Genomic DNA, 16,154 nt, shown 5'->3' on the forward strand with positions numbered 1-16,154 from the left:
AACCACTCTGCTGGAGATGAACTGGCTAAGTCATCTCCCCTTTGCAGGGATCTTACAGTGGTATTGTTTACCAAAGCCAGATAGCCAATCCAAAACCAAGCCCCAAAGAAGCCCCCCTTTAGTAAGGATCACCACTAGAAAGCAACAGTTCTCACCAATCTCCCTGCAAGTTTCTGTGAGCAAATTGAGCTGCCGACATCCTTCATGTTGCAAGTGACATGAAAAATCAGCTGTCGGAGTCCATCAAGGCCTTCCAGAGTCTTACATGAGAGCTCACTGCAAAAGTCATGCAAGGGTGAAGATTATCAAACTTTATCAGCACACTGGCTTCCTTTCCAGGCTCACTTTCTCTTATCAGTGATTTTAAATTTCCTGTGTCAGATGAATGGGAGGAAGGCTGTCAGTGAGCATTTTTAGCTTTGGAGAAAAATAAGAAGCAGCCTGGGAAAGATATACGAGGCCAACCTCTGCTCTGCCTGCATCATTTGCTGTGCACTGCTCTTCTGTCCCCTATGCACCACAACCTCTGGGGACTTCCCCGGCACACCAACCAAAGTCATCACCCTTTTTCCCTTCAGTGCTGCACACGTCCTGGAAGGAACTGCAGGAAGAAGCAAAACACTGCTCTGCCAATTGCTGGAGACGAGTCCAGTTCTCCCTGCCTCAGATCAAAGAGGCATGATGATGACTACCAGACACCTTTCCCACCCTCATTCTGGCCCTTGCTCAGCTGGATCTTGTGATCTGGGAATTGATGCTCAGATCCTAAAAGCTGGCCTTCATCATCTCTTTTAACAGCTAAAAACCTGCCCTCTCTCCAGCTCCTACTATTTTTGGCCTTTTTGTGGGCTGGGTAAGAATGTTTCTCTTCCACTTTCCCCAACAAAGGGTCTTTCTAACTCATCCTACACATGTTCCTGTGGCAGACAGAAAATCCTTTTCTAAAGCAATATGCTTTATCTTAAACCTCAGCCATCAGTGGCACTGGGAATCATTCACGCACTGGGAATCGTTCACTCACTGGGATGCTGGAGGACCAGCTTGATAAAAGCACTCTGGGCTCACCCACACAAGGCTTTCACAACACACACTCCTCACACTCCTCCGGCTGCCTGGAGTACTGCTCAGAGGAGCCCCATCGGGTGGACGATGGAGTGTAAGGAGAGGCACAGGAGGGAGGACATACGAAATCAGGCTCAAGTTCAACTGGGACGAAATGCAGGGGAAAAGGAAGGTAAAGAAGGGGAACAAGTGGGATGTGTGGCAAGGTGAAAGTCCCCTTGAGAAAGAATGATTGAGATCATGTTAGGATGCTCTGTGGTGATGGGAAAAGAGGCTTGAGGATACCGAAGCACAAAGCTTTCTCTTTCTCAGGCTGAGTCCCTGTCCTCACACCGGGTCCCTGCTACTCCTCTTAACAGAGAAGAGCCAGCAGGGATGCCCGACGCAGCACTTGCATCTGCAGAACAGTGTGGGAGGTCTCTTGATGACTTTGCCAGGCAGCAGACGCAAAGTGCTGGGGACATTGCAGCACCCTTCTTTACTTGCCAGCCACCACCTGCTCTTGCCCCAGGCATTGGCAATTTCACACGGTTCGGTGCCAGCCTGCTGCATCCACGCACTACTTTCCCAGCCGGAGAAGCCTCCTCTCCCCAAGGGCATTCTCTGTCAGCCGAAGGGAAGCAGTGGCATCAGACTCCATGGCCTGACTGACACCAATCTTCCACACCCACTGAACTCAGATGGCACAGGTTTGGACTGTCTGGGGCTCAGGGGCCTGACCCACTCTTTGCCCTGCCAACACTGCCACATTCTCACATCAGGTAGCAAGAGGTTCCCACATGGCCTCCCCTTAACAAACCCCGCAGCACCCACCCTGTAACAGTCATGCTCTCAAGCTTTGCAGCATTAGTTACTCAATCTGTACCTTCTCTCCTTGTGACTAATAAACTGTATCACCATTTAATGGTGAGAAACCTAAGTGGAGCAGGAGCACTAAAACAGGCTGGCCAAGGTCATGACTTTGGAGCTTCCAGCTCTCAGACCCATGATCAGACCCCTGAGCAACACTGAACTTCTCTCTGATTATACTACATTATCTCAGTCAAAAATAGATGAAATGCAATGCTGACGAGTCTTTAAATCAGTTCTGTTGCCAAGGAGATCAAATATTACAAAATTGTTTAAAGTGACATAAAATAGATTGACTGAGCTTCATAAAGGCACAAGTACTTACTGCAGGTGCTTGAATGTGATATCTGGGAAGCCAGTTGCTCTGGATCCAGAGGGAGACCGACAGAGAGCCAAGACATATGCCCTCAGAGTTGCTATCCTCTCAACGCGGAATTTAGTTTCAATTAAATCAAGGTGTGTTCCTACCACTAACACCACTGAATTTGGAGCTTTGGCCTGTAAGAGAAAATACCGACAATGATCTCGTCCAGATTACGTCACGGTAAATTCAATGAGGACATGTGAAAAGTATAACATTTAAGAGGGGGTAGTCATATACATTAATAAAATGGAATATATATATAAAATGCAGGCAACCTGTTGTGGCAGCTTGACAACAGCAACAAGTGCTCTAGGTATTACAGAAGTTCTCCTGCAGAATATGGCTTAATCATCTGCTGCTACTGCAGAGCACAAAACTGTCAGTTTGGGTTTATTACATCACGGCTTAACATAAAGGGAGTTGCCATGTGGTATTAAGTTGCTAGGAGTCAGCTAAATGATAGGAACTATGTCCACCCAGACAATGGAGAATTTAGCTTAACCTGTAGCCAGATCTAACTCTGATATCCTCAAAAAGGCTAGTTACACTCTGGAATGGATATCTGGGGAAGTTATACAAACTTTTTCACTGGAGGTATATGGAGAGGTGAGATAAACTGCTAGAAAAGTCTAAATCTACTTAATCCTGAATCAGTGCAAAGGAATGGATTAGATGATCTCATGATTTCTTCCAACCCTTCCATGATTCTATTACAGCACTGGAATGTATCCAGATTTCAGGGAACACACTGCCAAATACAATGGGATTGCACAGACTTAAGCAGGGATCAGCCTGCCAATCCAAATGACTTCGACCACAGAATAATATTCAGATGCAGAAACATATGCTTATTTGCAGTCTATCCATTTCTCTCTTATGATGTCCACTGAAATCTCTTAAACTAAATGACACCAAACTCAAACCCAGTGCAGACACAGGAGTGCTGGCTGTACCAAGTCAGACCAAAGGACTCACTTGGCCAAATATTCTGCCTGGAGGCTAATGAAGAGTATAGGCACAGGGTAAGCATGTAGAGATTTTCCCTGGTGTGTCCTCCCATTGTCCAGCAGCCTGAAGCAGCCTGAAGCTCACCAACTTCCTGAGCATGAGACAGTATCTCTGAATTAATAGCACTTGATGAATTTTTCTTCCACTAGCGTGTTTTTTTCAACTTCTGACACCCACAGCACATTGTAGTTCCAATAAATTCCACAGGTTAGCTATCTGTTATGTTTAGGATATTTCCTATTGCTTCTTTCAAAGCTACCATCTCATTATTTCATTTGATCTCTCCTAATTCTTCTATAGTAAAAGATCATGAACAAAGACTCCCTTGTGGTTTTCTCCTTACTCTGGTAAGTCTACATGCAGCCCTCCTCATTCGCCTCTTTCCCAAGCTGAAGAGGCCTAATCTATTTAATTACTGTGCACTCAGAAACTTTTCTATACTTTTAACCATCATGTTTATCTTTCTCTGTATCTTTTCTGATACTACTACGTGCTTGTTGGGATGTATTAAGGACACAGGCACATCATACATTTTTGAAATATCATAATTATGCTTTCAGCTTTGTTACCTAGTTTAGGTTTTTGATTGCTGCTGACCATTAAGCTAAAATTTTTGTAATGTCAAGATGCTTCTTTTTTGAGAGGCACTAGCTTAGATCCCTTTTTTTTGTATGTAATGTTAAGACAGATATTAAATAATAAAGATTTACAAAAATTATGAACATGGTATTATAAAAATCAATCAAAGCCAATGAATTCACTGCAGCTCTGAGTCTCAGCTGAGAGCTGTCTGGGAGATACTCTCTAGCTTACCTGAATCTAAAGTGTTAAAAGTATAACCTCAAGACTAATGTGTGTCTAACCCACACAAGAAAGAAAATGCTTCAAACCCTCCTCGGAGCAGTGTGGTCAAACACTAATTCCAGAATAAGTATGTTCAGCCTTTCTTAGCAAGGGTTTATAAATCAGCTTTTGTTTCATTCTCTGATGTGTGTTAGGGAGAACAAAGCAAATGATAAATTTAAACTGTTAAATATAGCAATACGCCTACAGCATAATGGAAAATTAATTCCAAAAGCTATGCAAAATTCATAGCTTGTGGAGTTTTAAAAGCAGACCAAAAAGAATCTGTAATATCACATATCTGTGTGCTGAGCTACTACTTGATAAACAGATACCCCAGAGTCCACCAGTGACTTCTTACCTCAATGTTCAGCAACCAGAACTGTAAGTTTGCCACAGCTTCTTCCCCTAGTGCCAAGTTCCATACCACTATGTACAATGCTTTGTCTGTGAAGAAACACTGATTGACTGTAGACATGCTTGCTGGGCCTCCGATATCCCAGACATTGAACTTCACTGAATCAACCTACTTAGACAAAGAGAAGTGTTCAAATCAAACGGTTGCAGTAAATCACAGGGAGATAATAGCTGAAGTATAAACCTACGCCTGCATAATGTATGACACAAGAAGGGTTTCAATGTCCTAATTGTGCCTCCAGGAAAGACAAATCAACAAGCAATTGTTAAGCATGGCTACCACTTCCCCACAGGAAATCAAGACTAATTACTTGCTCCTAAAACGATAGAGGTGCCCTTAATGCTGTGGATTCTCCAGTACAAACAAGGGTCTCATTCTGAGCCCTGTATTTCACTGGCTCTGGAATAGAAACTGTTTCATCCTTGTCTGTGCCACGCTTGACAGGACCGTTGAAGCTACTTATCTGCCACTGCTATGGGGAACAGGAAACCCCCTGCTGAAATCACTTCCACTGAGCTCAGCCCTAACTGAGCCAAGCAGAATATAGATGCTCAGGAGATGGGAAACTTCTCAAGCCTTTCATAAACACCTCCTGCATGTTGCTCAGAGGCTTCTGATGTGTGTGTCACACCAGAGATGGGCCAGAATTACAGCTACTGTAAATCAGACTCACTGATTTTTGGGGGAACGTGTAAATGGAGGTCATTCTAGCTCTGGCTCCCTTCCAAGTATCTCAGCATCCATTTCTTTGTGCAGCCCCACAACAGCACCAAGAGGGAGCATGGTGCTCTGCTTAAATTGTATTCAGGTTCCCAGTTGCAGTAGGAAGCACCTATATACTTTGGAGGCTCTGTCGCTAAATCACTTGGCCCTGGGGAGGCAAGAAGCTTGTGATCGAGCAGGAAACCAAACCCTGCTCTAGTCACCATCCTCAGAGCATAATGTAACACCGAGTGGGCTCTGTTTACTGGTCCAGGTCCAAGTACTGACTGATCCCACATGACAAGTTACCCTATGAGATTTCAGCAAGGAGCTAAGAATCTCAGTAGGGCTCTGATCTCCTAGCGTAGTCCCAGTTTGAAGTTTCCCAGAAACAGCTAGAAGAACTTCCATATTGTTTAAGCCAAGCCCTAACTAGCACCAGGACTGCCTTGTTCATCCAAAAGACCTTCAGCTATGGGTGCTTGTACATAGAGACAGAGACTCAGAGGTAGGGACAAAAGCCCATTCAGCATCTTGATCCCATTCCACATCTCTGATGCTGTCTAGGTTTTTATTTTATTCAATAGCACTTAAACATGACAAATCCCTTCTCCCACCAAAGTCTTCTCTCTAAAGAGTCAGGCTGTGCTTGCTCTTTTTCTTTCTGTCCCTGGCCTGGCATTCTTTGTTGTAGAATAGCTAAACTCAGCAGGCTCCTCCACTCCTTCCAAAACAGTCTGGTGGTCATGGATCTCATCTGGGAAGGGAGAGCCATGCGCTCACACACCCTTAGCTCTAACAAGACCTCAGGACCAATTCTGCATGCTCTAATCCCTGTGTTAATACACAGGCAGTTGGCAGGGCCACCTATAAATGCTTGAATGAATTCAGTGCTGTCCAAATGAGTTCAGTGTGGGTCAACACACTCCCTGAATGAGCCATCTGAGATTTGTGCGGTTAAGGTATGCCTCAGACATCCCTGGATCACACCAGAGGTCAGGCATCCTATCTTCCACCCACCTTCCCCACCTAGGACAGTTCTGATATCAAGGGAGTCCAGCTTTAGGTACTGATGTCCCATTTTCTGGCCCCAAATGAAAGGACAATCTGCTTTAGATAAGCTGATTTAAAACATTCTCTCAGAATCAGTGTTCAAAAACCACCCAAGCTGGGAAAGCCAGAATTTAGGCAGTCTACACATGGCTTCCTCTCTTTAGGATACAAAGTTGAGTGCTCAGGAAAACAGAACTGTCTTCTAGTAGTACCAACTGGAAACGAAAGAAAGGAATTGTGATGGGTCTAAAACCACGTTACTTGTGAGGTTTGGCTCACAGGTAATGGAAACTGTTCTTTGTAAAAGGGCAGGCAATTTCAGCCTAAAAGGGACACTGCAGGGCTCAAACATCCCACTGGGGCTAAGGATCTTTGATTGTTTTTCACCTTTGCCTTGTGTCCCACTGGCTTGGGGAGCTCCCATTTTGTTGTACGTATGGTGGCATCACTGTGCATCATCTGAGGGACTTTTCCTGTCTGTAGGATCTCAATCAGTGTCGACTTTCCCTGTCGTGGAGGACCAATGATGATCATCTTCATTAGCTTACACTTTTCTGCTTTGCGCAGCTGTGCTCGTAAGTATGCCAGCACTGTTTTAGGGCCTATGGGGGGGAAGTGAACAGACTTTATCTGTGGTTAGCAGTTACAAATGTACATATGTACAGCAGGACTGCACAAAAGCTACTGCTGCAGACACATCAGCTGAATTAATATTTTCCCTGCAGTTTTGCTGTGGGCTGAGACAACCCAGAGAATAAACAAAGAAACCTCTAGTGGACAAACCTGAGACAGAGACCCCAGAAAAAGGTCACTGCTCTGAGACTCTACAATGGAGCACTGTAAGAAGAAACAAATGCTGTGGCTCGTAGGCTTCAGAAGCTCAAAGGAAACATAAAATACTAATTTAGTATTGGAAAATACTCAGTTTTTCCTTCTACTTTTATGTTCCCAGTTAAAATTAGATTTAGGCTTCAACAGTGCACTGGAGAAGGAATAATTCCTAATAACTTTGTTCCCACAGGATTTTCTTATTAAAACACACAAAAAAGAAGACAGTATTGTAATAGATCCAAAAATCTAGCAGCTTACAATAAAGTCACTTCAATGTGACTGCTGATCCTAAACAATTCAGTCTTTAGAAAGACCGTCTAAATACCCTAAAACATATACATTCAGGAAGCAAGACACGGAATTCATCCAGCATGCACACTGCAAATGAATATTGCACTTATAAATCATCATTTCAACATGTGATCTATCTTAAATTGATCATATAGCCAGAGCTTAGCACCGATTATCAAATTTGCAAATATGCGTAGGAGGTTTCCCTATGCTATTCCAGTTAACTGCAAAAAGTGCTTGGGTGCACACTGTCTGTTCCTGTTCAGGACCATTAAAAGGAAGCGATTTTCATTATATGTTCAGTCAATTTAATAAAGAACACACAGGATCAGCCTTACCCTCTTTTCTGATCTCTGCAGGAACGTTGCTGATATTTAGTTCCTCGATATCCAGCTGCCAGAGATTAGCCAGCTGTCCAAGTTCTGGAGGAAGCTCTCGGATACCAGGGTTACTGTACAAAAACAAATAAATCTACCAACAACCAGTCTTTGTGTGTAAGTAGCTGCTCTCACGGACTCTCAGATTACACTATTCTCTCCTTGCAGAAATCTTCCATTAACATTTTAATAAGACTACTCAGCACTTTAATAGTAATTTCCATCCTAAAAGTGATGTATAACCTTAATTTATCCTCTGAGGCAGACAAGTGTAATCATCTTTACTGGATAGTTGAGGAAATAAAGGCAAAAATGATGAGTTATTGACTCTAATGCTATAGAAGCTGACAGCAAAAAGCCAGAATGAACTAGAGGCACACTAGATTCCCAGGCCTGGGTTCAAAGCACTAGATCATCTTCCCTAATTCAAAAGGGTGGCCTACTCCTTATCTAAAGCAAATGACGGGCACAGTTCTAATAAGGGGCTGACTATTTCCAGCTTTTTGACTTCAAAAGCACTGGACGTCTGGGGTGGGACTCCACAGAAGACTGGTCACTAAAACAACATGGAAATAATACCGCATAGCTTTTCCAGGACACGGACTTACTTTCCTAAATAAAGTTCTGTTAAACCTTTCAGAAGGCAAACGGACTGTGGGACAGAGTCCAGCTGATTGTCATTCAGATAAAGGACTTCCAGAGAATCACTCAGAAATGCTGGAAACTCCAAAAAAGGACCTGGAACAAGACAGGAAACAAGTTGCACCTTTAAAACGTAACAGGCACCAAGGCTCTGAACCAAGAGCCTTCACCTTAACTTTATAGGCAGGACATGAGGTCATGTTCCTTGGCAGGAACCACCACAAAGCAACAGCAGAAAAGCAAATGGCCTTCAAGGGCAATCAAACATCAATGCTCACATCTCAATTTTATAAAACCATTGCGATGCGCATGTTTGAAGGTGACAGTCTCCAGGACTTCTCGGGTGCTGAAGGAGGAACTTGAGGCCTGCTAAGACAACTACACATCAGAGGACAAGTGGCATTATATTTCTTGCTGTTGAATAGCTGGTAATACCTTATGAACAGCCCCTATTCCAGTCTAACAGCTGGAAGTGAAAGGGCGTACCAAGGGCACAAGCGGTTCTCAACATGTTTTTTCCCATGCTGCCTGAGAAAAGCCAGAAGCTGGTCAGAATTTATGTTCAGGCCCCCACACTGCATCCTGGAACAATTTATGGTGGATCAAAGTCAATAACAACAGAGAAGAAAACCCAAACTGCAGCTGACAGACTGCTAACCTATGTTGTTTCTAAAACACTGCTTGCATTTGCCCCTCTGTTCTGTTTTAGACTGCAAGGTCTCAGGGTACTTCAGACTTCCTACATGTCTGAGCAGCAACTAGCGTATTTTGGGACCAACCCAAGAAATAATAGCAACAACTGCATGGCTGAGTTGCTGCTGCTGGAGAGGTTCAAACAAAAGGAAATTCAGCTGGTTCCAAAGAGCATCATTTCACTCCACAAATTACTCCCGGGATAGCGGCATGAAAAGCTGCCATGAATTGTGCTGCTGTCTTAAGAGTGTCACATGTATCTACCAAGAAGCATCCTGAAGTCAAGGAAAACTAGGCCACACAGGGACAAGCAGATTCTGAGTCTCTGATTAGGAAAGTACAACCAGCACCATCTGCTGCCTCCATGGTCAATAAAAAAGCAACTCCCTGAGATGTGAGACACACCCTTCCTCAAGGATAGGACAGTTGCATTTCCACCAAGATCTTCTTCCCTTACAGAGAAGACTTGAGGAACTGTAACTAGACTTAGCCAAAAAAGAAAAAAAAAAAAATGGAAGAGGTTTTCTCATAAGAAAATTCCCCCGTTCTAATATTAACAGCATTTCAAGCCTCAAGCTATGATCAGAAAAGGAATAAGATAGAGTCCCACTGTCTGCAGGGGTGTTTTATGTATATGACAGGACTGTCTGGTGTGGGCAGGGTGTCACAGTCCACCTTTGAGTTTTCAAATAAAAAACCATCTTTGGGATTAAACAGCAGGCTTATTCATGGATTCAATTCACTTCCTTTCTAGCTCATCGCTGGACTTAAACTTTTCATTGTTCCTCTTCAGTATGCACCTAGGCACAGACAGATTTAGTCCCTCTTGGACACATAGGAGCAAACACCTAAAATAGTAGCAATACTCTCAATTCACCAAAGAGTCTCAGGCGGAAAGGAGTGTACTACATTGGAAGCAAGCTTGAGGTGTTTATGAATTGTAATTATTTATTCATGAGTTATTTATGATTTGTCTGGCTTGAGCTCAAATTTTCTTTTAAAGAACTGCAGAAAAATTAAAACAAATCCCATCTTGAAAATATATTTTTGGATGAGTAAACACCACCAACACCACATGCGTGTGCAAGAAGTTATTTTAAAATTTATCAATCAAGTATAGTGAGCATCCATAAATTATTCTCCTTAAATAATCTAGACTTAAGTAAACAGCTTTGTTGGTAAAATCATATGAAAACCTGCCCCCCACCTCGCTAGGAGACTTCTGTGAGCTGCTGATGTACTCCAGCTTCTGTTTTCTCTTGATGTTCTTTAAATTCTTGGCCACATCCTCTAGTCTCACCAAGCTACACTTGGCAGAGGAACAGAGAGAAAAAGATGAGCTGGCTTTGCTCTGTCTCTGTGGCTATTCAACCGTGGCACCAGCCAGGTGGGCTACTCTGCGCCCTCCTGCAACCTGAGGCAGCCTCAGGCAGCTTGAAGTTGCACCAGGGTATTAGGTCCCAAGGCTTTTCAAATGGTACTAATGCAGAGTCCATCCTCTCCTCCTTCATGTAGAGGAGTTATGCTGGGTTTGCAGCATGTAGAAATTTCCATTAGGACAGTAATTCCCTTTTATAGCTGGTTTTAGCTGCCTTTGCCCGCTGCTCCTGACCTTCTCTCCCCACTGGGAAATGCTGCTGTAGCCCTTCACAGAGAAGCTCTGAGGATGTGTCAGACTCCACAGATTCACAATATTCAGACTCCTTTTCCAGTTCTTCTGTGTTCAGGTTTTCACTGATGTCACAGCATTTCTACTTCCATTTCCTACTTGCAAAACAGTGCAGACCAATCCTTTCTCCTCCTTAGGGTACACAGACAGGACTTGCTGCACAGCAGCCTCTACTTCCATGGACAGGAAAATGAGGTAGGATTAGCTTTGCCTGGAGGTCCAGGTAGAGCCTCTGCCTCCCAGATGAGCAGACTGGAGGTTAGGACCTCCAGTCCTAAGCTATAGCTATGGCTGTACTTGGTGCATTTACCAATTTCACCTATTCATGTTGACCTGAGACCACGAACAATTTTCAGGGGAACTGAGGAAAGCATTTGCTCCAGGAGGGCCTCTCCCTCCCACAAGCAGCTGAGGGCTGCTCGGATGTGCGTCATGAAGACGGCAGCTCTATTCCACTCTGCTATTTGCAAAGAATGCTTTAGAGCAAGCCATTCTTCAGGCAGCCGAGCATGAGAAAGCTCTCCAAGTGCTTTAAAATAAAACAAACAAACAAAAAGAAATGCAGATGAATCCCACAGAGAGCAGGAAGCAGTGCAAATATCTTCAGATATTCCTTTGTTCTCTCTAGGATTTCAAGTGCACTAATCCAGAACATCTCTTCTGCTCTGCCCCAAAGTGTGGGTGCAAATCACAGAGACGGGAAAACATGCAACTTACAAATTCAGCAACCAAAAGAATCCTAAGAGTAATAAGACTAATTATGGGTTAATTTCCCTTCAACACACCAGTTAGTACTCTGGCCAAAAAGAATAACCTTCATGAAAAGAATAAAACCTCAGTGAAAGGAACATGTTCCACTCATTCTTCATCTTTCTATACTGACGGTACCAACGAGCTGCACCATTTCTTTAGAAATATTTTATCTAAACACATAGCCTCTTAATCTAAATGCTGTTGCACTTAAAATTGCAAATGCATTTACACCAATTTCCCTCCAGCCAAACTCTACAGGTTCCTGCTGCTTCACAGCTCACCTGGCATTCTCAGCACTTACTTCCCCACATTTGCACTGCCATGCACCTTACCTGCCTCTGGGCCACAGCGCACCCTGCTCTTCGTGGTGAAAAAGGGAATCCGCTTTGTTTTAAATCCCTCATCACTCCTGCGGGCCAAACAAAATGGTGACATGTGGAGAAAAGAGCTTGGACACAGCAGTTGAGAACTGTGCTGGAGCTGCGTGCCCAGGACACTATGCAGTGCAGAGTCTAACCCCACTCAAGGCTGTGGGATTCACAGCACAGCTCTCGTGGGTTTCTGTCTGCTTTTGAGAGATGGGATTGAAACCCACTGTGCAATCACAGAGCTAGACTCTACCAACATTTGTCCAGACTCAATGGTTTTCTTCTGGGAAATTAACAGAGCTCTGCAAGGCAACGCGTTCAGCTCCCAGGGCAAGAGCACTTGACCCTCAGCTTTATGGGTGTCAACGTTAAGTAGGCTGTCAAACAGCAAATTCAACAAGCTTCAGGAGAAGCACCGGAGAACCGACCTGCTGCCATTCCCTGTTCTCACCAGAGAGTCTCTGACAAGATGACCCAACAACATGACTCTGGAAAGGCACTGAGACATTCAAAAAACCAGTAATTTGTCTTTTGCAACTGACACAGCAACTCATAAGGCCTCCAGAATATTTGCCGGACAGGCACCCAAGTGAGAAGATACAAGCATGACACAACTCAATGCAGTTCTGGAGAAGATAAGAGACCTTTAACTTTCTCTGTTAAACATCCCTATTGTAATTTCTAAATAGAAGAACATCACTTTTTTATTGGATGACCTTATTAACATCAGCCTTCTCTATGAACTTGCAGCTGGTTACACTTCCATTTAAAATGCACAGATTTTTCATTTTTACCAAAACAATACTCCCACACCAACTACAAACTGCAGTCCAGCCAGATGGCTTACGGTTAAGATATGCTCCCCACAAACCAGTATTTGTAGTGATGAACCACACACTGGGTTAAAGAAATTTCTACATGCTCTGAAATTAAACTGCCATTATCAGTAATCTATCCACTTAATAAATGATATAGTGTGCTAAATGCCCAAAGAATCAGTAAAGGATAATTCATCACTGTCACAGACACACAATATACTTAGAGACATGGTATGTGGATATCAATGCCTTCTATGCAGGTAATTAATTCACTGCTGACACCCTTTGTATTACACGAGGGATCAGGTTTGCTATTATTTCTCCAGCTTTTGTTTTCTCAGACAAAATTTGAAAGAAATACTTACTTTCCAAGTTGGTTTTTTGAAAGATCCAGTGATTTAAGTTGTTTGCAATTCCACTTATCTTGTGAAGGCAATGTAACTAACTGATTTCCCAGCAGCTTCAGGGACACCAAAGCCTAAAAGAGGAATAGCCTAGAGTTAGAAGACAGAGTCCATCAAACACACTGAAAGAGGTTTTTTAGCATAGCTATTAAATAACAGAAACATGAAGAAAGTACATCTTATTCATCAGAACACCCTGTCCCTGCTGCCTAGCATGCAAACATTTCCTTCTTGTCTCCAGCAAGTATATTTTCTGCACGAAGCAACACCACTAATAATTTTGGGAGATTATTAGTCTACTTGCTGACAGATGCAATTGGAAACAACCCATATAAAAAGACATTTTACTTTCAGTGAGGAAACCTTTCCAAATGGAAAAGAACAGTATGATTTACCTACACAGTATGCCACATTCGGATGAGAAGTCTTATATGTGTGTGCAAGCTAGTGTCAGAGTGGGTTTACACCTATTGTGCATGCATAAAATCAACGTGCAAAATGTGAACTATTTCCTACAAAGAAAAATCTAATTGCTTTGTTATTACATGTCTATTAAAATGGAAAGGATTTTTATTAATTTTCCAAGAATTATACAAGTTACCTATTTACCTTTTTTTTTCCCTCACACCAGAGACAGAAATTTTAAAAACAAGAAGTGAAGCTGATTAACACCATACAGTTAACACCATACAGATAGGACTCAGCTGCAAATACCATGAATAAGGTTAAACACAGCTCTCCTTTAAATTTAACTGAAATATAAAAGAAAAAAATGCAGTTCCCATTCAGATTTGTAAAGTTTAAGCCCTTCCACTTGCCCTTAAAAATAATGTCGAGGGTCAAATGATCATTTTCATTTGGTTGAAAAAACAATTTTCCACTGAAAAACAGTCTTCTGTGCAGAGTTTCCAACCAGGTTTATTCTGCAAGTTCCCCCTATGAAAACTGAGATAAGCAGAATGACAGCTGAATTATCTCGTGCCACAAGCACAGCAGTATTAATGAATTATACCCCATGGAAATCACGTTTTACCAGCAGAGACCTCAGCTTCAAGTGTGTTTAAATATTTTATGTCCTCCACATAATATAAAAGGTTTATGCCCCTTCTCATCAAGCAGGATTAACAATGTCTCATGAAGCCAGTCTGTTGGCCTTCCTCCCCTTTTCTCAGATTGGAAAAATATGAGGTATCCATGTGACATAAGCAATGGACAACCAGCAGTTGCTGGAATAGCAACTGTCATGCAGAACGCTCCCTCTAGTGATAAGAGAGGGGCAGCACTGGGTCTTGGTGGGACTTGGGGAAGGCAAAGTACAATACAAAACTGCAGATATGCAAAGTGAACCACTATAGGAAAGGGTTAGAAAACCGTGCAAACTATAAACCCCTCACTGCCACTTGAGTCTTGACAGTCAATGCTTTTATCATCATTAGTCTTCCACTGGCTCAAACCTCCTGTTGGAAGGAAGACCCAGTCCTCACTTGGCGCCTAGTGTCAAGCTCTCTCCAAGTATCAGCATGGGGCTGTTCAATGACAATGCTTCAAACTCCTCCCACGAAATATCCCTGAGCAGGGGGCGGGAGAAAAGGGAGGCTACATGTTCCAGGATTAGCACAAACTTTGTTCTGTGTGGTCTAGCTGGGGTGCTTCATTTTCAGTCAACTGTATCCACGCTACATGTCCCCCACAAATGCTGACAAAGGCCACTCTCCAGGACATCTGAGAGCCTGGTGAGATTATATGCAATGCTTATGTGCCTGCTCCATTGGGGAAAAATTAGTGACTTTCAGCTAGCTGTGGCTCTTCATGATTAATTCTGGAGATCACTAGTCCTTGTTTTGCAATTGCCTCTTCTCTCTCATCTCTAACTTCTCTATTTTTGCTGCCTTTCAGGAAGAGAATGGGTGCCTCCAAAAGCGAGACAACGGCAGCAGCAGACAACTTCCTTCAAACCTACAGCCGCAGCATGCAAAAAGGTTTCTGGTGCGTTAGATTATACCAGAGGGAAGGAACTGTAGCATCCAGGTTAGGCTGCCTCGGTCAGCTCGTGATGTGGAAAAGCTGACCAGAGTCTTACCTGAATACTTCCACCCACAGAGGGTCAGGTCTCTTCAAGAGAAGCAAACTAGTCTAGAGAACTAAGATATGGCTTGGAGCATGTACAGTTGGTTCCTTTAGAAGGCAACAGACAGGAAAGCTGAGAAGTCCTCAGCTTCTCTTAACACCACACTTCTAGTATATACATCATATTAGCGACTGTGAGCTGGTCCTAGTCCTAAGAACCCTCCACAAACCAAGCAAAGGCCAGTGATAAACTACATGTCTCACCAGCCTAGGTCAGAGACATGCTTTCAAGTCAAAGGCTTCCTCTGCTTTCAGCTTTTCCCAGGGAGAAGACAGTTCACTGCTGTTCCTACACAATAATGTAGGAATGTATAGTGTCTGCTATGTTATATGTAGGAACACGTTACTGCTCATTTCTCCCCCTTCCCACATCTACTTCTGGAGAGGGCTGGAGTGTGAGTGGAGCCCTATTCACCAACACAAACTCTACAACCAAGGAGTAGCCCAAGCCAGAACTGATCTATGCATGAGCTTTCACGTTCTATTTGTTCACCACACTCTAGCCCTTGGGGGACTGAAAATACCTATTTATTTCTTTTATGAAGGTAAGGCTGAAGAGATATGGATAAGAACCGGCACTATTTAAGGCAGCCAAAGCTCACTAACTTTGAAGACAGACCATCAGCAAAGATTGCACTGAGGTCTTCTCTGATGCCCTGTACTAGTACTTTCACATCCCTCTGCAGCCTCTCGGCAGCAGCACCCAAAGAAATGTGCCCTTGAAGCACCATCTAGTGTTTAATATTTGTCATGGTAGCTCCCACCCACCGGACTTATTTTTAATGCATTCAGAAAAGAAAAAGTTTCAGAGACAATAGTCCATACGATTCATTCTATTTCAGGAAAAATGCCAACTGAAAACAAATAGTTACCAGAAAGCAA

The 16,154-nt window shown here is 43.2% G+C and overlaps 1 protein-coding gene across 1 annotated transcript in view; it reads right to left on the reverse strand.

Moving 5' to 3' along the window:
• LRRK1 (leucine rich repeat kinase 1) overlaps positions 1-16,154 on the reverse strand; it is an 82,614-nt gene that overhangs the window by 27,555 nt on the left and 38,905 nt on the right. The window contains exons 11-18 of the mRNA XM_075044970.1: positions 13,107-13,219; positions 11,888-11,964; positions 8,407-8,536; positions 7,760-7,872; positions 6,687-6,901; positions 4,488-4,652; positions 2,237-2,409; positions 156-276 (exon numbers count right to left, since the gene is read on the reverse strand). Coding sequence (XP_074901071.1) covers positions 156-276; positions 2,237-2,409; positions 4,488-4,652; positions 6,687-6,901; positions 7,760-7,872; positions 8,407-8,536; positions 11,888-11,964; positions 13,107-13,219 — 1,107 coding nt within the window. The remainder of the gene's footprint in view (positions 1-155; positions 277-2,236; positions 2,410-4,487; positions 4,653-6,686; positions 6,902-7,759; positions 7,873-8,406; positions 8,537-11,887; positions 11,965-13,106; positions 13,220-16,154) is intronic.

This window comes from Buteo buteo, chromosome 13 (assembly GCF_964188355.1).
Source record: "Buteo buteo chromosome 13, bButBut1.hap1.1, whole genome shotgun sequence".
Taxonomy (NCBI): domain Eukaryota; kingdom Metazoa; phylum Chordata; class Aves; order Accipitriformes; family Accipitridae; genus Buteo; species Buteo buteo.